The 24,738-nt window shown below is 41.9% G+C and overlaps 1 protein-coding gene across 4 annotated transcripts in view; it reads right to left on the reverse strand.

Moving 5' to 3' along the window:
* The window catches only part of PALM2AKAP2 (PALM2 and AKAP2 fusion), a 227,947-nt gene that overhangs the window by 106,109 nt on the left and 97,100 nt on the right, over positions 1 to 24,738 (reverse strand). For 3 of the 4 annotated variants that reach the window (XM_083592890.1, XM_083592889.1, XM_083592880.1), the window contains exons 4-7: positions 20,961 to 21,075; positions 18,824 to 18,845; positions 17,021 to 17,122; positions 9,412 to 10,092 (exon numbers count right to left, since the gene is read on the reverse strand). In XM_083592890.1, coding sequence (XP_083449016.1) covers positions 9,412 to 10,092; positions 17,021 to 17,122; positions 18,824 to 18,845; positions 20,961 to 21,075 — 920 coding nt within the window. The remainder of the gene's footprint in view (positions 1 to 9,411; positions 10,093 to 17,020; positions 17,123 to 18,823; positions 18,846 to 20,960; positions 21,076 to 24,738) is intronic. The other variant, XM_083592891.1, reaches the window with a different exon arrangement.

A 24,738-nucleotide genomic window follows, 5' to 3' on the forward strand; every position in this document is an offset into this window, starting at 1 on the left:
ACTTCTAGAAGCCGGTCTCCACTTCCAAAAGTATGGCAGCAGCGGCGGGGGAGGTTGCGGCAGTGGCAGGTGAAGGTGCGAGGGTGGGAGCCCAGAGAGGGGAGCAGGGCATGAGTGACAGGGACGGGGCTGGAGCGAGAGGGGGTGTGTGGCCTCCATTGAGGTTGTGTTCCTAATCTGCCACACTCTGGTGTTAGAGGGTATGTAGCTTGCTGCCCTATCAGTTGGGGAGGGCAGAAGTTGCAGTCTTGTGTTTGTTTATGCACAGGGGACTTTTCCAAAGATGGTGTAGCTTAACTGGATTGTGAATCAAGCTGTCAGTCAGGCCATTGCAAACTGATACATTTTTCGGGGGGGGGGGGGGAAGAAGGCATGCAAACTGTATATAATGCTTGATCCTGTTGTAGTTTCGATCCCATAAATGCCTAGCTATGTGCTGAAGACTACATTCTCATGTGTACTTGCTTGGGAGTATGCCTCACTGAACTCAACAGTGTGGGATGTGATACATAAGTAGCAGTCAAGTACAACATTCCTTGTTTTCCTAGAGAAGACATGCAGGGGAATGTTTGGTCCAGCCAGTCAAAAACTTCCTGTTTCCTCCTGGCCTGGAGCATCCTTCCTCTTGCATGTGACTAGAGGTGGGCATGACCTTACCTGCCCAGGTAACAAAATGGCAAGGCACGCAGCACACTTCTTTCTTTTCGACTCTTTTTCCATCTTCCTTTCGTCGTGTGAACTGCAGTGACTGCCAATCTGCAGTCACTGGGATTATCCCCCCCTAAGGGGTAGATCCAAATGTATATACTTTGTAACCAAGTCTGCCTTCAGGGATCCAACTGTGAACTGATGATGTGAGTAAACTTCTTTTATATACTTTAAACAAAATTGTGGCATGTTTATTCTTTTTAAGAGGGATTAAAAGGGAATTTACCAGGAACATACAATTCAATACTGAATTGTATGATAGTGAGAGGCTTACACAAGCCTGCAACCAGCCATCTGCTGTGCGTTTATAAGGGGAATGTGAAACTCTGCTAAGTAAAGGAACTTGCTAGTGCAAGTTAGGAAGGATATTAATAAACAATATATCTTCTCCTGCCTCCCTGAATATTCCCACAAACAGGACTTGTGAGCAAACATGTTTAGGATTGTGCTGTATATTATTTGCTTATCAGCAGGGATAGCTCATGTGCTTAAAGTTAAATCAGTTAACCAGCTATTGCTGCACTCTAAGTATGCTATCTTACAAAATGAATGTTATAAGGTCAGGATGTTAAGTTGACTGAAGGGCATCTCTCCTGTATTTTAAACGAATTGTGAGTTCAATCCAACCCAACTTTAAAATCGCACCAATTTTGCCATCATCAATGGGTTTTTGAAGTGCTGAACTTTGGCAGGATTGGGCCCTAGCATTTTAAAGTCAGTATATTTTGCTAACCCGGAAAGGCTTAATGAATTGCTGTTTGAAAAGCCTCATTTGGAATGCAGTTAATCTGAAAAGCTCAATTTGCAGAAGATTTTCTTTTCAGAGTATAATTGAAATGGATCCCATTTTTTATTGGCGTGCAGGAGTTCTCTCTCAGTAGACTTGGAAAAGTCTTATTATAAAACCAGGTGGATATTATGCGTAAATAAGATTGGTTATTTACAGCAGTGAGATATTTTGTTACATGCTCAATAATATTTATGAATTAAGATGTGTGTGTTAGGGATAGAAGTTTATGTCAATTTTGGTTATCTCAGTTTCTCTTATTTCCAGCTTTAACTTTAACTTTTCCACATTTTGCAGCAATTTGTGGTTTGGTTTTTTTTTTTTAAGAAAATCTGCGTGAAAATTCACCAGCATTTAAGTGCAAATTTCTCCTAATGTACACATTTTTGCATGCAATTTTGACTAATGTACATCTTTTTTCAAGCATTTTTTTCATAACCTAATGCATTTCAGTGTGTTATTTTCACCAATACATTAATTTTATGCACATTTCTCTCTAATGTATGCACTTCGTCAGCACTGTTTGGTTGGTGAAAGCGAAGTTTGGATAAGTGTGAATTTTGAAGCTGTGTTTTGGTTTCTCTATTGTTTTGGAAATTGCAAATTTGATGGGTGGGTGATGTGATGGGTGGGGAGAGAGAGGGAGCTCTGTGAGCATAGTCAGTTGAAAGTTAGAGCGGTTCTACACATTATGCAGTGAGAGATGGTAGATGGAACATTGCAATCCTATACGTGTTTACTCCTACATGTAATGTCTTACTGATTTTGGCAGAGCCTGCTCTCAAGTGGGCAGATAATTGTAGTTAAAGATGGCAGAATCCTGACTGTACTATTTTGGGCACAGACTGCAAAGGAACCCTGAAACAATCTAGAAGAGGTGAATTGCATGAGATTCTTGTCAATTGATTCAAAATCACATCCAGTAGCAAGGAAAAGCAAACACCTGAAAGCGATGAACTTCAGTCTAAAAACAGCAACATTCAGCATTTAGTAGTAAGTAATGTATTCACAGCTTGAACCTCCACTAACTTTAAACTTTGCATCGTTTTACTATTTTCTTAACAGGAAGTAGTGCAGTGGAAAGGGGAACACGGAGGAATGTAGTTCCAGTACATTTTTTCAGAGCAGAAACAATGCTGCCATCTGCCAGAATAATTAACAGACAGATAATGAAACTTCCAAGTTTGTTGCAGATTAGCATAGAGGAAGGAGGAGAATGAGGAAAACAGTGAAGAAGAGGCTGGGTATGTTGTCACTTTTCTTTGATGGGATTCCTGCTTCATACTAGTAGTTTAAATGGTAACATTTCTTTGAAAGGTTGCTTGCCTTTCTAATTAAAAGCTGACTGTTGCTATTCAGCTAGCTGAAGATCTTTTGTTAAACCTGTCTAACAAGTTGAAAGAACAGTCCAATTTGGTTTACAAACTCCGCAAAACCGGAAATAGTGTCTTGGTTTGAGAACTTTCCCTCGGTCTAAGAACGGAATCCGAATGGTGGAAGGACACTGGCGGTGGGAGGTCTCATTAGAGAAAGCGCGCCTCGGTTTAAGAACAGTTTGGGTTGAAAAATGGACTTCCGGAATGGATTAAGTTCATAAACCGAGGTACCACTGTATATATATTGCATGATCACCTCAGCTGCTGCCTGCATTTTTAGATTTTCTTTGAGGGCATGGCTGTGGACTCTCCGGGGATGCTGGTGGGGTGTGTGTGTCATGATGAGTTCCTAACACTACACCACTGCTAGCAGGTAATCCTAAACCTCTGTTGTGAAGGGGACAGAAAGTAAAAACAACCATGCAATTCCCTCTGCACCCAGAACTGCCAGATGCACTATTCAAGGCCTCAATGGGCCACTGTCTTGTTTTCTGTCAACGATCTATAAATGAAAAGACCTTAAAAAAATTAAAGAATATTTGATAACTGATTGTGCAAAAGCGCTTCTATGCTTGAGCGCTGGTCACAATTTGCCCACGTCTTCCCTCTTGACTTGACTAAGGATAAGGATCAATCTGTTGTATAGCCTAGCTCCCCCCCCCAGTTGTTATATCAGAATTATGCAATGCCCCAACATGCAGCTGGGAGGATCGACTCATGAGACCATATAGGATGCAGTTAAAGTCAGAACAACACTATGAGAAAAACAGGTACATAGGGGTCCCAGATTTGCAGACCGTGCCATATTAGTTATGTTTTTGAGAGATGCATCATGCCCTTTTTTGGATCGAATAGGAGACTAAAAGCGAATGTTGTGTTCATACAGCTTTGGGGCGCAGCCTGCATTGCTGGAGGTCTCCGGGAGAGAATGAGAAAGAAGAGAGTGCTAAGGCATTTTGTCCAATGGCACATCATAACTAGATTTTGTCATTCATTTAGATAATATCACAAAGGCAAACTGGAGGAGTAATGTAAACATATACTATACAGTACATCAGCCACAGGAAACCCAAAGAGAAAAACAACCCTGTAATTCTTTTCTTTCTGTATTGATACTCCTTTAACTGTAAGGGGATGCTTGGTCAGTATGGTGGTTCCGTACCACATCTCTTTCTTAAAAAAAAAATAATCAGATAAGGATGTAGTGATTTTTGCCAGGATGGGGACAGGGGAATCCTCAAGAAAACTTAGGTGAACTTGTAGAAACTTTGAAAATACAAAATATAAAAAAAATGTACAGGTTACCTTTTTTTTTTTAATTCTATGAAAACATGCTGAGAAAATTTTTCTCCCTTGTGTATTTTTAAAATTTATTTACAAAAGTTAAGGCGAAAACATTAATTGTGCCACCCAGTCATGAAGCTAATCCTTTCTGCCTACATTTACTTAAACAAAAGTGTTTTTCTGTGCTGGAATTGCAAATAAGCAATCATTGAAAGAACATCTAGGTGCTCTGAGGGTGTATCTACGTTGCAGACTTGCAACTGGGAACTGCAGTTCTGTGAGAGGCACAGAGATGGAAAAGGAATTGTCAGCCCCCTCCCCAGTCTGCAGTTCCCAGGATACTTTGAGGGAAGTCACTGAAGTTGTAAAAATGACACAAATGTGTAATCTAACTGATAATGACCACTAGGAAAACTCAGCAGGGAATCTCTCTCTGGTTCTTACACTGCCTAGGCTCTTTGTTCTTTTTAACCTTTACTTTCCAGGCCTATCCTGTTTCCAGCATAGAAGAAAAAAAATTGAAATAAAATTAGTTTAGCAACATAGGAACATGTCTTATACCACATCAGACCATTGGTCTACTTCTAGCCTGGTATTGTCTGTTCTGACTGGCCGCAGCTCTCCTTCATTTCTTCCCTGTCCTTACCTGAAAATGCCAGGACCTTTGCCATGCCAACCAGGTGATCTACGACTGAGCTATTGAGCTATATGGTCCCTCCCTTAAAAACACTCCCCCCTCCACCTCGAAACTCAGTTATTCTAGAACAATATGCATGCCCAAATCTAGATGATTCAGTTATTATTGTTATTATTATTATATTTACTAAATTTGTTAGTTCCAGCCCAAAGCAACTTACATTTTTGCTATGCTTCATTCATTTTCATGTGGGTAGATTCTCCAAATGTATGCAAAGAGCATTGCCTGATGTACAACTGATTGGGATGGCCTCTGATCACCTCTGGTCTATGCGTACATTGGACCCTGTTAAAAGTTTGGGGTGCAGCCAATATATTCACTCATGTAAACACGACTATTTTGGGCTGCAGAGTTGATCAGATATTATGGCTTGGAAGCAAGACTAAGTTATTTGAACTGATTTCCCTTTGAACAATGGGACCCAAGTTCAACTAACTTTGCTTGGATCCGAGGGGATGCTCTAATACTTTTTGAGAAGCCAGCAGGGGTAAACCCATATAGCTCAAGACCCATCTGTTGACTTGAATGCAGTTCAGGTGTGCTTAGTTGAATCATGTTTACTGTAGGTTGTGCTTGGTAGGAAACTAGTCTCTCATATATTTTAAAGGTGCCATTGTAGATACCTCCATGAAAATGATCATTTTTTTCCCTGGTTTAACATTGACGGCATACAAGAAGAAGCCCAGGAAGATGACTTCTCAGGGCTTAAACTGCAATGAGTGAAACTCAGTTTTCTGTATCGGGGGGAAAAAAGAATGCTTTTGTGCTCTCTTTCTAACCATTAAGGATTAAACTTTGCTGTGCCCTTATATCTTATAATAAGGTCATCTGAAGCATTTTGATGCTAAATGAATGAATTCCTAAACCTTTTCCATACCTATGCAACTTGAAAACAAATACCTAAACCTAATAATATTTCCCAGTGCTACCTATGCAAGTCAGAGCTGCAAATGGTTACCCTTTTTATCTCCCTTTTGCCATGTGAGACATAACATACAACGGAATTCTTTAGTTCTCTAACTGGGCTACGTCAAGGACACTGAAGCTAAAAAGGGCACTGGATTTGTTTGGAACTGGCAAAAAATGGAATTGCAGGGGTGTGGAAGACACCAGATGGATGCTGTGTGGGAAATTATGGGCTATGCCACACTTAACCTAACAAACCAAAAATAGAGGGAAGAATATGAATATTAATAATTAGTTTTTAAGTAGATGGAAGCTGTTATCCATTAGAAATGCAGGGATCAGTTGGAAAACTTGCTTAATCTCTTTGCACTTCTGCAAGTTTATTTTATTGTATTGTTTATAATGTAGAGTTTGGATATTCAGCATTGGTTTTGAAATTATCATACCCCTCTTAGCAGAAAATAAAATAGCTGCATGAGAGAGACCATCCATTGAAGAGATCTTTTTAAGGCTGTGATCCAGTGCACACTTATGTGGGAGCATGTTCCATTGATATCAAGGACAACATACTACCAGGTAAATGTGTTTAAGACCAGGATATGATATAATCATGCAAATCCTGCTGTGGTCGTTTGGTATTCCCGACATGAAAGTTACCATGCATGGCACAGAAAGAAAAGAGTTAAGAGCGGAAACATCATTCAACACAATGTTTAAAGCTAATAGTTAATACAGTGAAAGCACCACGAGAGAGAGAGAGAGAGAGAGAGAGAGAGAGAGAGAGAGAGAGAGAGAGAGAGAACAGGTACATTGTGAGAAACAACCTCAGATGCTGGCTTTGCCATCGTTCTAAAAAATGAAATTCCTCCTTGGTTGACATCATTTTAATGCCTCTAGAAAATATTGTTTCTAATTTGAATGTCACACATGTAGCTATCAACCAGAAATATCTCCACTGAAAAAATAGCTAGTGGGATACAGAGCCTAAGCAAGGGTACAGATGTTTTCCATCCGTCTCAAATTACTATAGTGGCTTAATTTGTGCCTCCTTCCAGTTTGAGACTTCATCAACAGGCTGTCTTTTCACATAAGGGTGCCTTGAAGAGGACACCTATCACTTGCTTTAGTCAGAAATTGCCACTGGGTGTCATGGGCTTAAATGAGTAATTCTGAAATTCTTACCACCGCAGAACCGCAATGGACTCCGAAAGGGAGTTCTACAAGAGTGCAGATAGAAAAAAGCTGAATCGGTACATGTGTAAGTTCACCACAGGTTCATTGTTAATCATCATCATCATTGATCGTGAGATACTTGTTTGGAACAATGGGCCAGCTCAAATGCCTTCAAGGAGGGAGTGGCAGAAGGCCTCTGGCTCACACAATCTCCACGGTTCCGCCATTTAATTCACTGCGGGAAACATGAATGACCAAACAGGAGATCCCACTGTTGCTTGAATGTGGGGTGTCTTATAAGCTTAAGAGATCAAATCCTCTGGATTTAGAGGGTAGCATCTTTTAAGGTCAGAAGAGAACTCACAGACAAGCAATCATGGGATTTTCCGTTTTTTCTTCACTTTTCCTCGCAGTGAGAAAGTAACATAAAAGGATCATGTGAACTCAAGAACCAGTCTTGTCCTCTCCCCTCAGCAGCTATCCTGAGGGAAAATAATCTCTGATTATGCCCAGTGAGACAAAGTAGGGAAGGACCCTCTGTTATTCTGCGACCTTTATGACTCACAGAGCATTCCTTCACGACGAAATGAGAGAGCGAAAGGCTATTTTGCTGAGCTTTTGGAAAACAAGGAGGACTATGAGTCACCTTGGGTGAATGGGTCCCTAATTGCCTCCTCTTGGTCACCAGCCATTGAAGCGCAATGTTCTTGAAAACCGTTCCAGTCATACAAAAAACCAGCATCTCAATTTGGTCTACCCTTATGGCTTACTCTCATTTCTTCCTGAAGAAAAACTTTATGAATGCTCTGAGGCAACATGAACGCAAAAGCAGAGCTTACTCCAATCTGAAGGCATCAGCTTCCTCACTTTGCTCCCCCCGCCCCTTCTGGGACAAACTTGATAACGTACTCTAGATGAAACTTATCTAATAACTTGAGAACTGGGCCTTTTCTCTCCTTAGGGAAAACTGCAGCTTTCCTAACCGCTTTTGATAGGAACAGTGATCAAACCATGCAATCGTTATCATATCCTTAAGTCAACTGCAAACGAATCTTTCACATACCAGGGTTACAGCAGGCCACAAAAAATTAAAAAATATGGAGGCACTGTTACCAAAAGGCAAGTCATTAAAATCAGTGCCTGTGCTTCAATCATGGATCTGTTCCCCCCAACATGCCTACTTCCGTCTTAAGGTACGGAGCTGGAGCAGGTACACAATACTGTAACCTGGAAGATTTAGGGAAGGCCAGAACCCAAGTCCAAAACCATCACTCTCAATTCTCTAGGCAGAAAAAGAATTCCATTTCACTGTCAGCTGCATTTGTTGGCGTGAACCATGTTGTGTTTCTCTTGTCGTAAAATATACTCCAGGTCTGTAAGACAGCTTTTCCCAACCCGGTGTCCTTCAAGATGGTTTGGACTACAAGCCCCATCAGCCATGGTCCTGGTTGAGGCTGATGGGAGTTGTGGTCCAAAACATCTGGATGGCACAAGGTCGTTGGACGCTGCTTTGGCCAACACACAGCTGCACACACACAAGTCCCATTGAAGCCAATGATACCACCTACATTGAACTCTCTTCTGAGGAGCCCAAGGAGTAGCTACAGCTCTTCATAGCAGTGAAGCTGGCACACAACCCCATGAAAATGAATGGAGGTTGCACAGGAGCAGTGCTTTGCTGAGTCAAACTCACTTGTTTGTGACCCACCCGCTAAGCACAAGCCCCAGCAGTTATGTTGGAGGTTTTATGGGGGCAAGTCTTGCTGAAAAACTACTAGAACAAAACAAAGGTTGTGAAGCTTTTTGGGGAAGGAAAAGCCCAAATGCTGTAATATCAAAATACTAGCATGATCATGTGCTCTCCCCTTGCCCCAGTAAAAAATAAAACCTATTTTTGTGGGGTTTTTTGTTTGTTTTTTTAAGAAAACACACACTCACATTAAAATGCAGTTTAAGGCTCACATGTATGTGAAACTTAAAAGAGTCCTGCAACATCCTTGGAGGCTGATCATACCTGCTAGATATATAAAGTAAAATTCTTAATATACATTTATAAGTTTCATAAATATATGCAATATATAAATATGCATATTCACACACAGCCATCGATGCATATTCATATATTATATATTTATATAGATATATAGATATAGATAAGATCTGTTTCAAATACGAAAGTGATTTTGTGTGTGTTCACTTTCCGTTTCTGTCTCACCCTTTTTAAAAAATAATCCTAAAACAGTGCATTTGGTGAGAAATCACAATTTCACGATTCATCTCCCTTGAAGAACTAGAAAAAACCAGAGAAACCCAACTGCAAGGCAATGGAGGCAGTCACTTCCAGTTCACAGTATTGCAGTTAGAAAAATACAGTGAGGTCTAAGGGAGTGATGGAGCACGAGCTGCTCAGAAGAAGAGGAAGAAAGGAAGAGGTGGTCACATGACAATACAGCATTGACAGCGCTTTTTCTTTTCTGTACCTGGGAGTTTTTCCATTGGTAGACTTTCCTCCTTCCCCTCTGGTGAGGAGGGCTCAGTTGTGTCCGATAAGGGCCTCCCAGAAACCAACTCCGCGGCGTTTCCATCCATGGTTGAGACATCCGTCACAGTCTTCTCACGTAGCGACTTTTCATCGTCTTCGTCGATGAGGACCAGTTCGGCTTTGATTGTCTCATCATAGCCCAACACCTTTTTTGTCTCATCTTCATCATCAATGTTTTGGTAACCCATAAATATCATTGTTACAGGGTGATCTGCGGTGGCTTCTGGGACTTCATCCCCAGAAAGTTTCGCTTGGTGTCGTGGGTTCTCGGAATGCCTTTTGCTGGATTTGTGCACCATCTCTAGTTTGGCCTCCTTGAAAAGCATCTGTTCCTTCATATGACTGAGGTTTCCGTCCGCTATCGACACAGTCCCTCCTTTTACGCTTGATTGTCCAGCCTTCTGAATGAGTTCATCTACATCCTTTGAGCTCAACTTGTGCACTCCGTTTTCTACCACTGCACCCCCAGAGTGCATCTCATAGACTACTTTGGTACCATCGTCATAGACTTTGATTCCTCTTTGAAGGGCAGCCTCTGGGCCAATGGGGGACGTAGAGAGAATCTTGGTCTCTCCTGTCTGTTTGTCTTTCTCCACATTAATTTCCATGCTGTACAAAGCTTGAATGGAAACAAGAGAGGAAGTGCATGTTACAACGACAAGAAGCATGTGAATGGTTAATTGCCAAACAGACAAGCAGACAACTGCGCCCTGCCCTGCCCCCCAATAAGGTGTCACCTAAAGCGCCAAGTGATCTATGTTAGAGGTGTGGTGCATACTGTGAAGAAAAGCAGTTGTTAACCTACAGCGCTCAATGACACTGGTGCGAGCCATATCCTCTATCAACTTGAGCAGAGAGCTTCCTAATATTACCTGTGTTCAAGGGATTCTGTTAAATCAGGGAGGTGACAAACAAGCAGGTCTACCACCATGTCTCCATGGCCAAATGACTTCAAACTCTTAGGACCAGTGTACATGCTCACCTGACTGATCTAGATAATGAGGATATTATATACAGCACTGAAAGTCAATCAAGAATTTCAACAGATATGGAGTTTCTTCACCACTGTCAGACATTCCCTTGGGTGTTTTGTTTTGTTTTGTTTTGTTTTTTGTGTGCAGGAGAACCTCCACTTTATCAGGAGAAGACATCCAGAGCGTATCATATCACCATGAGGAAGTGTCAGGGAGCATGGGATACATAAAGATGTGTAGATTAGGGTGTATACCGTGATTCTGCAAGACTGCAGAAAAGCTACAGAATGTGGCAATAGGGGTACAAAATTCAGCTCCCTGAGAATCTCAGCTTCAGCTAACAAAGCCATTCTCTAGTCCTGCAAAGATATGGGTGTGGGTGATACAATCTCAGAAGCCAATGCTCAGCAAGTTGCTCAATGAGATTTCCATTAGCTGGGGCTTCGGAGCCATGTACACACATTTTGAGAATAAAAAGAAAGAACGCAAATCTGATTGAGCCACTTAACTTATGCATGCTGCAAATTTCAGCATAGATAGGCCTTCCTGAGAGTACTGAAATATAAATTATGAGCTTCTATGCTTCCGTGTACAAATATTCCCACTAAGGATTTAGATACTTTTCCTGCTTAGCCTACCAAAATCTGGGGGGAAGCTTGAACAGTCTTCCATAAGGTTTACAAAAACTAATAAAGATGGGCAAGTTTGGCTTCACTTATCACTCTTAACCCAGCAGTGAAAACAGGGAAAGATCAAAAGGAAACAGAGGAAGGAGGCTTAGTGTGCTTGAAATATAAAGGTCCACAAGGGAGTAGCAAGGAATTGGCCTCCAGCTTCACAGCATCATCAGTCAATACAGCTAGAAGATGTGGAATCCATAGTCAATGCAGCTTCCACTTCCTGATCCATCCAAGGCCTGGCTCACACATGCACACAACAACAGTTGATTCATTTGCACTCAGTGTACATAGGATTACTACACACATGTTGACTCCACTGAAAGTACTGCATTTTGCTACGAGAAAGTATTAAAGTTCTTTCTATGACAGCAGATCTGTGGCAGTCCATGTGCAGAAGTCACCTCTTGAGATGGAGTTATCGAATGGCAAGCATGCATGTATGTATAAACTGTCCCTAAGCTGCACATGACAGCTAGGTTGGGATGCATGCGGCAGGAATGTGCATGTACTTCACACTGTAAACAGCCATATCATACAACTATTTCTGATGAGCAAAACACACATTGGTATTTTGCAGGATCCGTACTGCCAGTTCAGGCTAGGCCTCAGCCCCAGTACGAAGTTTCCTCTCCAGCTGACAGATGATAACCTAGCCAATGAATGTCTTTTACAATACAAGGATTGATCTCAACCCAACTCCTCATTCATGAAATACTGCCATTAAAGGGAGACCTTCATAGGATTTTAGAAAATTGGGACCTGGATAAACAGAACAGAATCAGTTGGTACACATAGGAAGAAGGCAGCAGTAGGTGGCATAAACTTTGAGCATTGCTTCCACAAACCCATCCAGCTCTGATCATCTACTGACACTTCAATATATTGTTTATTTAAATTTAATTTTCTGAGTTTGGCTTCTGGTCCCTGACACATGGCAGGTTAGGATCTAAATGCAACCCATTTCAAAACCTTAAATACTAGTGTTAGGGAATTTGGATGCAGTTTTGGCACTCTGGGTAAATTAACATTTATGCTTCTGGTTTGATTTCCTCAAGGCCTTCCTTCCATCTATATCTATATATACTTTGAAAAAAGTAAACGTTTGTTGTATAAGCTCTCGCTCAAGGACCAGCTACAAGCTGAAATCTTATCTACTTATTTGGAAGTAAGTATCACTGAACTCCATATATGTCTGAGCAAACAGGCATAAGATCAGGCTGCAAACCATTTTCTAAGAACAAAGAATATATTGGCACCGTAATAAAAGTTTAGAGAGAGGCAGTCTTTACAGTCTATTATTATGAAAGAGGTCTGATTTGAACTGTACCATGATATCCCAAAGAGAACTTGTAAAAAAACCAAAAACTTATGGCATTACTACAAGTAACAGACTGATTAAGGGTTTGTTATACTGTATATATGTTGATTCAAACATCTTGGCTCCTCAACAGATTTCACCACCCCTCTCCCTTGTTTTCTAGCAAACAACCATAATGACTACTCTGGTATTGGCAACAGTTTAACTGAGCACAGTTTTAAAATGAAAATTCCAGTGAAATTGGCCACAATGAATCGTAACAAAACATTGTTGATGTAGCTAGCATATACCTCGGCTGAGTCTATTAGTTCCGCTGCACTTTTTAAAAAGAATACTGAACATAAATCACATCATTAGTTTTAATTGTGGTTCTTTGACCCACCAGCAGCTACATATTCCAAACTGGGGGTTTGGCCAAATTCTGTATTCTCATGGGATACTATAGGTTCCAAAACTCTACAATAAAAACCAACTAGCAATAGGGGGTGCTTGAAGAATTTTGTTTATATTTCAGCATGAGCTGACCTGTTCCTCACCTCCTACACTGATTTGTGGATCAGAACACAGCCATCCATCACATTCCCACACTTTCCCAAATGTTGCAACACAGTTCTTGGTTCAAAAAAAGTACAGTGGTATCTTGGTTCTCAAACTTAGTCGACTCCCGAAACCATTCAAAAACCCAGGCGCAGCTTCCGATTGGCTGCAGGAGCTTCCTGCACTCAATCGGAAGCTGCGGAAGCCACGTCAGACATTCGGCTTCTGAAAAACGTTCACAAACCAGAACACTCACTTTCAGGTTTGCAGCATTTGGGAGCCGATTTGTTCAAGGGCCAAGCTGTTCGAGTACGAAGGTACCACTGTACCTTCGTACACTGTACCTGTACAGTGGTACCTCTGGTTGCGAACGGGATCCGTTCTGGAGCCCTGTTCGCAACATGAGCAGAACGCAACCTGCGTCTGTGTGTGTGCGGGTCGCGATTTGGTGCTTCTCTGCGTGCGCGTGTCGTCATTTTGAGTGTCTGCACATGCGCGAGCGGCGAAACCCAGAAGTAACCCTTTCCGGTACTTCCGGGTTGCTGCGGGACGCAACCTGAAAAGATTTAACCTGAAGCAAACATAACAAGAGGTATGACTGTATTGACATGCATTTAACAATGCATATTTTGAGATAGATTATGCAGCAAATGGGAATTTTAAGAGAAAATACTTTCCAAAAAAGTTATTTAAATGTGATTTTTTTGGGTGCATAATTTTTTTTAATTGTAGATTAATGTGGACATGGAATGGGACACCCTCATGAGTAACCACATGTGAACGTGGCAGAGACCAGAAATATATTGTTCCGTCCATCCCAACTCAGCAATAAGGCCTTCACAGGCACATGGGTTTAGATGACATGTGCTCATTGACTGTCGAGCTGAGGAAAGACCATGCTTCCTGAAACATCCCTTGAGGGCTAGCAATGATTCTTTGCAATTTCAGAATGTTCACAATGTAGCAACAAGACAGCATTTATATGAAATCCCAAGAGGAGCCTCATTGCTTCTTTTCCTTTCAGTTGAACCTGTGAGTAACACCGGGTTGTTGGGTTTTTTTTGATTGGCTGGAAATTGATAGGGTCACTGGTGGAAGCTACACCCTTGTGCAAATTAATTGAAACAAACAATGAATTTAGTAGTACAAAACTCACATATACATGTACAAAACTCACATATGCATACATTAGTAAATGATATGACCTCCGCTATTTGTAAGCAGCATTTGAAAACGGTTTGGCATGGAGTCTACTAGTTCCAAACAGTCACTGTTGACTTTCTGATCCCTGTACCACACTTGAATCAGTGCCTGAATGAGCTTCTCCATAGTCGTACAGTCTACAGCACGGAGGCGACTTTTGCATATAGCCCACAAATCCTCAATGGGATTTACATCTGGGGAATTCCCTGGCCAATCAAGTACCTGTATTTGCTGCTCTGTCATGAATTTCTTTACCACTTTTGATGTGTGACAGGGGGCTAGGTCCTGCTGCAATATCCCAGTACCACCAGGACACCTCTTTTCCAGCTCTGGAATAACTCTTTCTTAGAACCTCAGTATATTGTGGCGAGCCCATCATTCCTTCTATTGGCTGCAGGCTTCCGACACCATAATAATCAACTGACTTTTTGTGTTTGTTTTGGGTACAGGATTACGAGTAAGATAGAAAACATGCTTTGTTTCAATTAATTTGCACAAGTGTGTAGATGAGGCTGTTTCAAGAACTAGATCCAGCTTGCAGGCCAGCAAGTGTCCATCCCTGTATTGCAGTTTGTACCTATGCATAGAAACTCTTTTGCTGGTTCAGGTAATAGGTCTGCACTGAATCTAGTACACTGACTCCAACTGTGGGAAGTCAGACGACCCAGGAAATCTGAGAAGTTGTGTATAATGAAGACAGATGCTCCCTTGTTGTTCAACGCCAACATCTGGTTCTCAGAAGAGAAGGCTGGTTTTTCACTCATTGCTTCTCTGCCCCAGAGCACAGAACACAACTAGGGGCAACATTTTGCTGATTCTGTCAACACAACAAAATGGTGCAAACCTTGCATCCCATCGCAGACATGCTTACTGCAGAAAGAAACAAGACCCACTGAGCTCAACTGAACTTACTTCCTAGTGTACAATTCTTACAGCTGCAATTTAAATATTCCAAAGGTCTTTCATGTGATGAAATTTCCTCTCACTCTCAGATTAAATATCTTCAAACATCTTTTAAATAAAAAAATCCCCCTCGTGCCATTAAATGAGGACTTGAGTCAATGTGATTTTGTAAGATTGCAGCACACTTGAACAATAGCAACATTGTTTTACATACATACATACATTGTGTTATCTGAAGCTTGCGGGGTCCGTATGCAGCTCTGGGATTTGATCATGCAAAAGTAAAATTATATACAGATGTGATCCCTTTGCTTTAGAATGTTGCATCCCCCCCCCCCAATCAGCTCTGAGCTCTGCTCTTGTCCTTTTTAAAATGACTTGCGTTTCACTCATATCTAGCCATTTCAGAGTTTTCTCCTATTTCCTATTGTATTCTTTGTAAACGGATGATCTAAGCAGGTTGCAAGCAAGAGGTGTTGGGTCTCCTATTTAAACCCAATTCACCTCACATTTCAGATAATTTCAAATAGAGGCACCATGCCCGTAACTAGCACTCAGGCCCTTTCGTCCACTGCCCCTACCACCTACCTGAAAACAAAAAGGTTGCATGAAGAAACTCCAATAGAGACTCGCTGTTTTGCTTTTATATGGAAGAATGCATAGTTGTAAAGAATCAGGTCCATTTATTTGACTCCATCCATTAATCTGCATTGTGTTGATGTGACAGCTACATTTGAAGACCACCTCTATTAATATCTTTTCCCTGGACACCTTCAGTTACACTGCATCGTTTTGGAATATTACTAATCTCTCCCGTTGGTGTCGTAGAAGTCCCAGAGAATGGGGCTTTAGTAGACAGATGAGCAGTGAAAGAATAATGATCGGCTTAAGTGCTTCATGAGAATGAAGTCCCACCTGGATTCCATCTCTTAAAATAGGTATTTATAGGTTTCTTAATTTTTTCAAGCAATTTCCCACATGCACATTTGCAATGTATAGTGAACTAAAAACAAAAAACAACCCCAAACATTTGGACTCAACATCTTGCTTAGAATCCTAATCAGAAAACAAGTGTCAGTTTCCCTCACGAGGCTGTATTTTTGTCTACGTGTGGAAAATAGGAGAAGCTAGAATGCTGTCTGTTTAGAAACCAGAAAACCATCCTCTCCAGTCCAGATGTGTTTTTAAAGAGAGGCTCTATGTAATGCTGGTGCTTCTTTTTACATGCAAGACACAGAGTTTCAGTGAAACAGAGGATAGGCTGCATTCTGTAGTTGGGTCACATCTACACCCTTCATTTAAGGAGTGTTGCCTTCCTCTGAAGAATACTGAGAACTGCAGCTCACGCCTAACAAAAAAATACAGTTCCCAGCACACTCAACAAACCACAGTTCCCAGTACTCTTTGGGTGAAGCCATGCACTTTAAATGTGTTTTAAAGTTATGGTGCAAATGTGGCCTGACTTGTGTGTTTAAGCACTGACTTGTGTAAATGGTCCATGAATTCTAACCATATCTCATGTTCGCTGGATTGCATTTGCAGTCTCCCACCAATTACTTCCAGAATTGGGTTGATGCTATTTATTCATTTTTTTTTTGCTCACAAACATAAATGTCCTTGCTGTGTAAGTTTTTAAAAGGCCAGACCCTCAAATATATCCCTCTCCGACTGCATATTTACATTTGAGAAATAACCCGCTTCTTACAATATCTCGGTTAACGTTTAATCACCCTTGATTTTTTTTTAAAAAAATAGATATAACATAGAAAAACACATATTTAGCTTGCTTACTGGTTACTTGCTAAGTCATGAGCTGTTTCCTCCTGTTTCAAGTATAGCTGGGCATTAGTCCCAGGGAATCGACTATGTTTTTGAAAAGATAATGTCTGCCACATTGGCTGAAAGAATAAACCATGCTCCGCTGAGACTTACCAGTTACCCTGTTTGTTCCGTCTTTCCCGGGAACCGGCTCTGTTGTTCGTGAATAGAGGGTTGTGAGTTCGGGGAGCTGGGAGTAAATGTAATTTACTGCATCTGGTTGTCAGGGAACAGGAAATACAGTTAGGTACAGCCATATGGACCCCAGAGGCTTCACCGCTTAGGCAGCAGAGTTCCTAACTTATCGCCCCAAACAATAGACATCAGAAGCTTTGTGACAGATAATTGCATCAAAGCAAGCAAAACGCAGAGTCACCCTGCTTTGACTGCCATTCAATAGACTAGCTGAGGTTGGAGAGAGAAAGACCAGATGACTAAAACTTTTCTAGTTGTACGTGCACATAATCATGTGTCAGGAGGTTCTCGATTTTAGCAGGTCAGTGACCCCTGAACATGAAATAAAATTTTAAAAAAGCAATCACCGTTACACAACAGGGGTAATCAATTTTACAACTGTCAGCTTTTATTGCTAGTGTGAGTTCGTATCTTTCCCAATGTAATTAAACACATTGTTTAGTTATGGTTTTGTGTTCATAAGCTAGTGTGGTATTGCAAAGTATTTACTGCAACCATTCTGTAACTAAAGTTTTAATTTAACAAGTAACAAGTTCATAAGTTTATTGTTCTAGCTATGACAAACTTGTAACAATAGTATTAATAAAATAATACAGAACATACATCAAAAAATAAGCCAACATCCATGATGAAATAGACAGCAGATACCAGAGACACCAACAAGCTTAAATCTAGCCTGATTTCAGATGAAGCCTCTTTGCATTCTGATTCCCTCCATCCAACTTGAATTTATATGCTTATTGCAAAAATTGTTTGGTCATGTTTTGAAATGTTGTAAACCATCCCCTGATGGTTACTGAAGGGCTGGAGATACATCCCTCAACTCTCTCCCTCTCTCTCTCTTTCTCTCTCCGAAGTGGTAACCTGGAAACCTTTTGGTTGACTTTCATCTTATTCTAAGGAGGCCAGTCACAAAACACACACCTCACTAATAAACAGGAAGCTAAAATATAGTAATACAGCACACCATTTAAAGTCTTTATTTTGTGTAATGGGCCATGTGGTGTCCTAGATCTTTTCTGCAGCTCTGTATAGTCCCTCCCCCCCAAAAAAAACAGTTTATTTAAGTTGATTTATAAGCCAGTCAGCCTGGCTTTTAGCATAAACTAATGATGAGTATAAACTAAACTGTACCTGGCTGGTTTATGTTTCTGTTTTAAAATCATGCTTCCACATACTAATCTAAAAGACCTAAGAAGCAGACCTTTGTGTGTTGTGCCTTACAAACTGCTCCCACAAACAGACACAAAGCCATTATTTATGGCAACACCATTGTCTGCCATCACTGAGCAAATGTGTGGAACAAGCTGCTGTGTGTTTTACAAGATTACTTTGGCAGGAAAATCCCCCCTTTTTGCAGTTAATTCTGAGGGAACCTCGTCAATAAATGTTCAAGTCATGACTCACGGCTGAGTTCCAGAATCTCTTTGGAAACCCAAAGTTTGTGATCTTACACTTTACTACAGGGTAATGCGTATCACATAAGCACTGGAAACCCACTAAGACCTAGAAAATAAGGCAGTCATGATTCAGATGCTACTCTTGCAAGGCATTTTAAGGCAAACATTTTGTAGGTGATCTATTACAGAATGCTAGTCATTACAGATTCAGAGGCTTGAGATTGCTTTGCCAATCACTTCTATACCAGAACAACTATGCAGAACATTATCGGATGCAGAGCAAAAACAGTGTAACTTGTTATAAGTACCGACAAACATTTACCTCCATCTTGGCGTGAGAAGCTCTGAAAAATGAAAAATATTGGAATTAGTCATTTTTTCTTCACGTTATATGCATTTATATAAAACTCTTACATGTTCAAGAATGCTTGGTATACATTACATCAATAATACTTACAACAGTCCTATAAAGTAGGGCAGCATCATTTTTGCTATATGACAGAGCTTTCTGCAGTTATAGTCATACCCATAATCTATACTCATGTTCATCCAGCCAGTAAATATAAGCATTCATAGCATGTGCATTGGAAAAGCCCTTCCACAACTTTTTTTTGGGGGGAGGGCGGGAGGGGTATTTAACACCTAGTATTCTGGAATACTGATCTTGTGAGAGTATAAGTGATTAGAAGAGGAACTCTGTGTCCACCTGATATATGGTTATTGAAAGCCTCTCCTCTTCCCCGAGGGGAGGTGTTGTGAGCAGGAATCACTCGCGGGGGGGACGTGGCCAGGCCCCTGCGTCACTGGAGTCCTGTGCCTGCGTCACACACCCTAGCTAGCCAATCCGACTGGCTGGGGGTGGGGTGGGGCATGGTTTAGCTGTTTAAAAATGGCTGCTGGCACATGAGCGCCGTCTTGTTGTTCCGGCTTCCTCGGATCACCCGCCCTCCCTCCCTCTAGGTTTTGCTTCTGTACCTGACCTTACTATGGACCTCGGTTGGTTGCCTTGGTTGTCCAAGGGGCCTAGTAGGAATTTTTTCCACTTGGCAGATTGGCACCAGCCACTTGGTTTTTCGCCTACCTTGTAGCAAATCGTCACAACTTTGTAAGGTTTGGAGGTTAGGCATTGGAAAATGTGTTGTGTGTCAGAGGGGAGGTTGAAGGGTATTCTGTTAAAAGAATCTGGTGGTCGTGGTTCTTGTCCGATGCCCAGGTGGTGGCTAGGGCCATGGCACGACCCTCGGATGACTCTAGGGTAGTGTTATCAGACGTCCCCAGATTTGCAAATCTGCCCCCGGGAAACGTGGCAGTGGCAGCCCCAGCAGCCCGGAGCCAGCCTGTTAGCGCAGTTCCTGAAGCAGTTCCTGAAGCTAGTCAGAGCCAACTGCACTACCAGGTTGGCCCCTCCTGGGCAATGACTGCCTGCCCGTGACTCCCGAGCCTCCCCTGATCTGTCAAAACAAAGGGGGAAGGCTTGGGAGCCACGGGTACACGGTGCACTGTTGCCCAGTTTTTTAAAAAAAACTCTGCGCATTTATGTTTCACAGGGTGCGAAAGAAGGGCTTTGCACCTTTATACAATATGCATGTGTGCTTGGGGCCCAGGGTCTTTTCCCTCACCATCCCCACTACTGACTCCCTGTTGCTACCCAGTTTCAAAAAAAAAAAAAAAAAAAGGGTCCCCGGATTCATTGAAAAAAATATGGTAACCATACTCTAGGGCAAAGCTTCCAGTTGATTTGCATCAACAAGCTCCCCCTACAGGTTGTTAACCCGTGCGTGACTCCCTGCAGAGCAGACAGGAGACAAGTATAGTCTGTTTGGATCCAGTGCCTAAGCCAATACCACTCACATTCTGTAACCGATAAAGTTGTGGCCTTTTTTAACCCGTTAACCTAAAATGCTTGTGTCCATGTGTCTTATTTCGTCACAAAGCGGGGAGCGGGGACTCGACTCACAACCTGGTTATTGCGGTGACATTTTGTTTGCAGTTACTCCTGTCATGGGGAGTACTTTGACTCAGTGCCAACGTCTCTATAAGCCGCATCTCTCGTCTGAGCTGAGCTTGCAAATGGGCAGGCAGCATGGAAAGTGGCACGAAACCAATGTCTTCCAAATCACGCCCACCCACTTCCCTCCACACAGAAAGCAGGACGATGCTTGTACGCATTCCACACACATGAAATATTCGAGAATTTGGATCTTTCACATAAATCAATTTTTTGTAGAAGGAAAAGCAGGTTTTTGAGTACCCTATTCCAGAATACTAGCTGAATGATGCCAATGTCAAATAGCAGCATGCCAAAAAAATCCAAATAAAACCCACAAACTACTCTACTATTAGGGGCAAGTGTGGAAAGGCCCATCATTTTTTCAAAAGAAAAATCTCTCACTTCAACATCTCACACTTTATTTGTAGATAATCAGGTTGTTGTTTTTTAATTTAAAAAATGCTTTTACCTTTTGCAAGTCCTCGAAGGATCTCTCCGTTTCCTTTAGTTTCTCTAAGATGATTTTCTCTTTGGCAGATATTTGGGATTCTTCACTTTCTAGTTTTCCTATTTCTTGTTCTAACCTGGAAAATATATCAAATAACGTTTTAGTTATCTGGGGAAAAGATCTCATCTTATGCTCTTTCTTTGGCTTCCTAGCTGAAAAACAGTTTCTTTGGATGTTCCCTTTTGCCCACATACATCTTACAACCTTTTGTGACAAGTTCTCCATCAAGGCTAATTTTAAAAAAGGGTTAGATGAATCAGTCAGGGGTCAGCTTGCCTCCTGAAAAAATGTTAATTTACACAGTCTCGTACATCATTTGGTTTCTTAATGACCAATTCCTAAATATAATGACTGGCGCCTGATTAACCCAACACAGCTCACAGACATGCGAGCCAGCATTCGATATTATAGTTAACAATTGATTGATTGATTGATTATTGCATGTCTATTCTACTTTCTTTTGAGGAGGTCTCTCCTGTTCCTCATTTCATTCCCCAAACAACCCTGCAACATAAATTAGGTCACCCTGTGAGCTTCACTGGCTGAGTGAGGATCTGAATGCAGGTTTTGGAGCAATATTATAACTGTTGAGTTCCTTCTTTACCCCAAGAGGTGCCAGGTTAAAAGGTTTCTTGTAGAAGTGTCAGGAAAAGTGATGAAATGCAGTATAACCCACTACCCACGATTGATAAAATTGATGTTTGTTATCTTCTTTTGTGAACTTCTGTGGAGGAAACAGTAATCAACAGCAATTTCCTTGTGCTATGTACAATGAATGTCTTAGAAACCTAACTTAACTTGTAAAATAAGCACAACCTTGCAATGCACTACCATAAACAACCTCAGCAGTAATTGGCTCTTGCACAGGAGACATACCTTTTGTTTGTACTTGGAATACAGCCTTTAAAAACATTGTACTGTACAGATCCTTCCTTCCTCCTCTCCTGTCTTGTAATTGTTACCAGACACCTGACAAGGAAGCCATTTCCTTGTTCTTGTCTCTTGAGTGCATTGCAAGCCCAAATCTGAAACACGAGTAGCAATCAGGCCAAACAATCGAAGACTGAGCTCAGAGACTGATTAAGAACTTGGAGAGTACCCGAGCGAGGAACAGAGCAATGGGCAGTGTGTGAAATAGATTTATACCTTTGCTACTCTTCAGCCAAACAGTTTGCAGGGTGGTCCGTGATCAGATACAAAACAACAAAACCCATATTGCAAAATCAAATTACACCGGAAAGCAGCCATTAAAATTTTAAAGCTCAACAATACTGGGAGGAGAGGAAAACTTTTGCCTGGTGTTGAAAAGCCTTTCTGGGAGGCAAACTCCATATGCAAGGTGTCACCGCTGAAAAGATTCCTCCCCTGATCACCTCCCACCATACTTCAGTTGATCATGCCACACAGAGAAGAGCCTTCACTGATGATCTCAGCACATAGACAGGTTGGTATGGGAACAGGTGGTCTTTCAAGTACCCAGCTCCCAAGCTCCAGGGAGCTTTAAAGCAAGGATAAGGAAACTCTGGCAACTCCATATATTGCTGGATTACAATTGCCATCCACCCTGATGTCGGGACAGGTGTCAAGAGTGGACCAGCAACAACTCACACAGTGTTATTCAAAGAAACAAATAGCACAGGAGGCCAGGCCTGGCGAGCACAGTGACTCTTCCCAGTAGATCTTGGCCCAAGGAGGCTGTTGCAAGGTCTTTGCCTCCCCACAACGCCCTAAGTCTCCTCCCCCCCGGTCCTTCCCAAACAATCTGAGACTCTGATGCCTTGTCTGTCTTTGCTCCACCCTCTTCATACCTCTCCGGGTTCTGGGAGACCAGTGGGGAGAGGAGCAGGTCACAGCAGGAGGGGGAGACCCCCTGGCTTCTTCAGCAGCCTGCCTCATCTCTCTCTCTGGCCCAGCCTCTTCTTCTGCCTCTGATTCTGGACTGCTCTTTGCCACAGCCCCTTCCTGCTCACCAAACCCTGTTACCTCTTCAGCTTCTGATACCTCCTCCTCCTCTGAGTCTGCAACCTTTTTCTTCTGTATCATTCACATCACAGTTCTTTCAAAAGTGATGGCTCCTGTGAAGAGTACCATCGCACAAAAGTGTTTTTGATGGCTCGTAATACTGTTGAATTAGCACTTAGTCGAAGAACCAGGACTCTAGCCTTATCCCTTTGGCAGATGAAAAATGTAAGGACTTTATATATACTGGACAGCATTTGTCCATGGAGTAACCCTTCTTAGAATATTCCTTGGTTTGGAATTGACATAAATCCTCTTAGATGGATTCTATCTCCCCAAGACCCTTTAAGCAACTGTGGCTTCCATGCTTTGCTTTCCCATGTCATCCGGCTTAGCCTCTCTGGCTTAAGGCTCCTGCTTTTGTCTTCAAAGCCAGGATTGCTTTGTTATCTACTTTTGTAGTTGTCTGAGAGAAAATATAACTCGGAACTTTCCCTGTCTTTTCCATTTCCACAGGACCAGAACCACTGGTCATTTTTTATTCTGTAAAAAAGCTTTAAAATCTATGTTGGTCGGTTCCTCCCAGTCCTAAATCTACAGGGTTGTGAGCTGATTCAAATGTTGTATTTCTGTACACACATTGCATAAATTGGTAACACAGGGACTGGACTTAACCAGAATGGAATAATGAAATCCAAAACTCCAAAGGGTCTCCCAGTTAACATACAAGAGCAGTTTGTTACCCTGTGTTACTGATGAACCCTCCTTTTGATCCATTTACAAAACAGGAAAGCATATACAGTTGTACCTTGGTTATCGAACGGCTTAGCTGCCGAACAAATTGGCTCACGAACGCTGCAAACCTGAAAGTAAGTGTTCCGGTTTGTGAATGTTTTTCGGAAGCTGAACTTCCGGCGCAGCTTGCGCTTGAGTGCAGGAAGCTCCTGTGGACAATCGGAAGCCATCAGTGGCGTAGTGTGGGGGGTGCAGGGGGGGTCGGCCGCACCGGGTGCAACATCTGGGGGTTAGGGTTAGGGGGCGCAAATCCACAGGTTAGGGGGCGCAAATCCATGGGTTAGGGGGCGCAAATTACTTGCCTTGCCCCGGGTGCTGACAACCCACGCTACGCCACTGGAAGCCATGCCTTGGTTTTTGAATGGTTTTGGGAGTCGAATGGATTATGTTTGAGAACCAAGATACCACTGTATATCAAGAGGGTGAATTGGCTTTTAGTATTCTAGGTATGTCTAGGTTGTTGCCACTGGCAAAGATAAGGTTCAGGACTTTCCCCTCAGAAACTTGGTCTCTTAGCCCCTACGCTACTCCATAACAAAACTGCATTCTATGATCCCAAAGCCTGGGAGTTCTTCCCTTTTCTCTTAGCAAACGGATGCAATCTTAAAAAAAAAATGGGCTCCAGACCACCCTCCTTTTTAATACCATTTAGGGAAATTCGTTTTGATAAAGAAGTGGGAGGCCTGTTCAGTGTGGAGGACCACTCTGGGAATTGATGAGCCTTAGGGCTATTGCTGGCTTTCAAATTTCATTAATCTTATTAACACAGATTGTTTTTCACTACCCTCATTAAAACGGAATTGTAATTGCTAAACCAAGGTTTGCAGCCACATTGCACTTAAACTGCTATCTGTTCTTGGTGGTGATATTAGTAGTTCTGAGAGCTGGAGACCATCACGAACCATTGCTGGCCTATATTCGCCCTGTGTTAAAATCATTAATATTTTTGAAAGTAAATATTAATGCATATATCTATGGACAGTTA

This window comes from Podarcis filfolensis (assembly GCF_964270895.1).
Source record: "Podarcis filfolensis genome assembly, chromosome: 17".
Classification (NCBI taxonomy): domain Eukaryota; kingdom Metazoa; phylum Chordata; class Lepidosauria; order Squamata; family Lacertidae; genus Podarcis; species Podarcis filfolensis.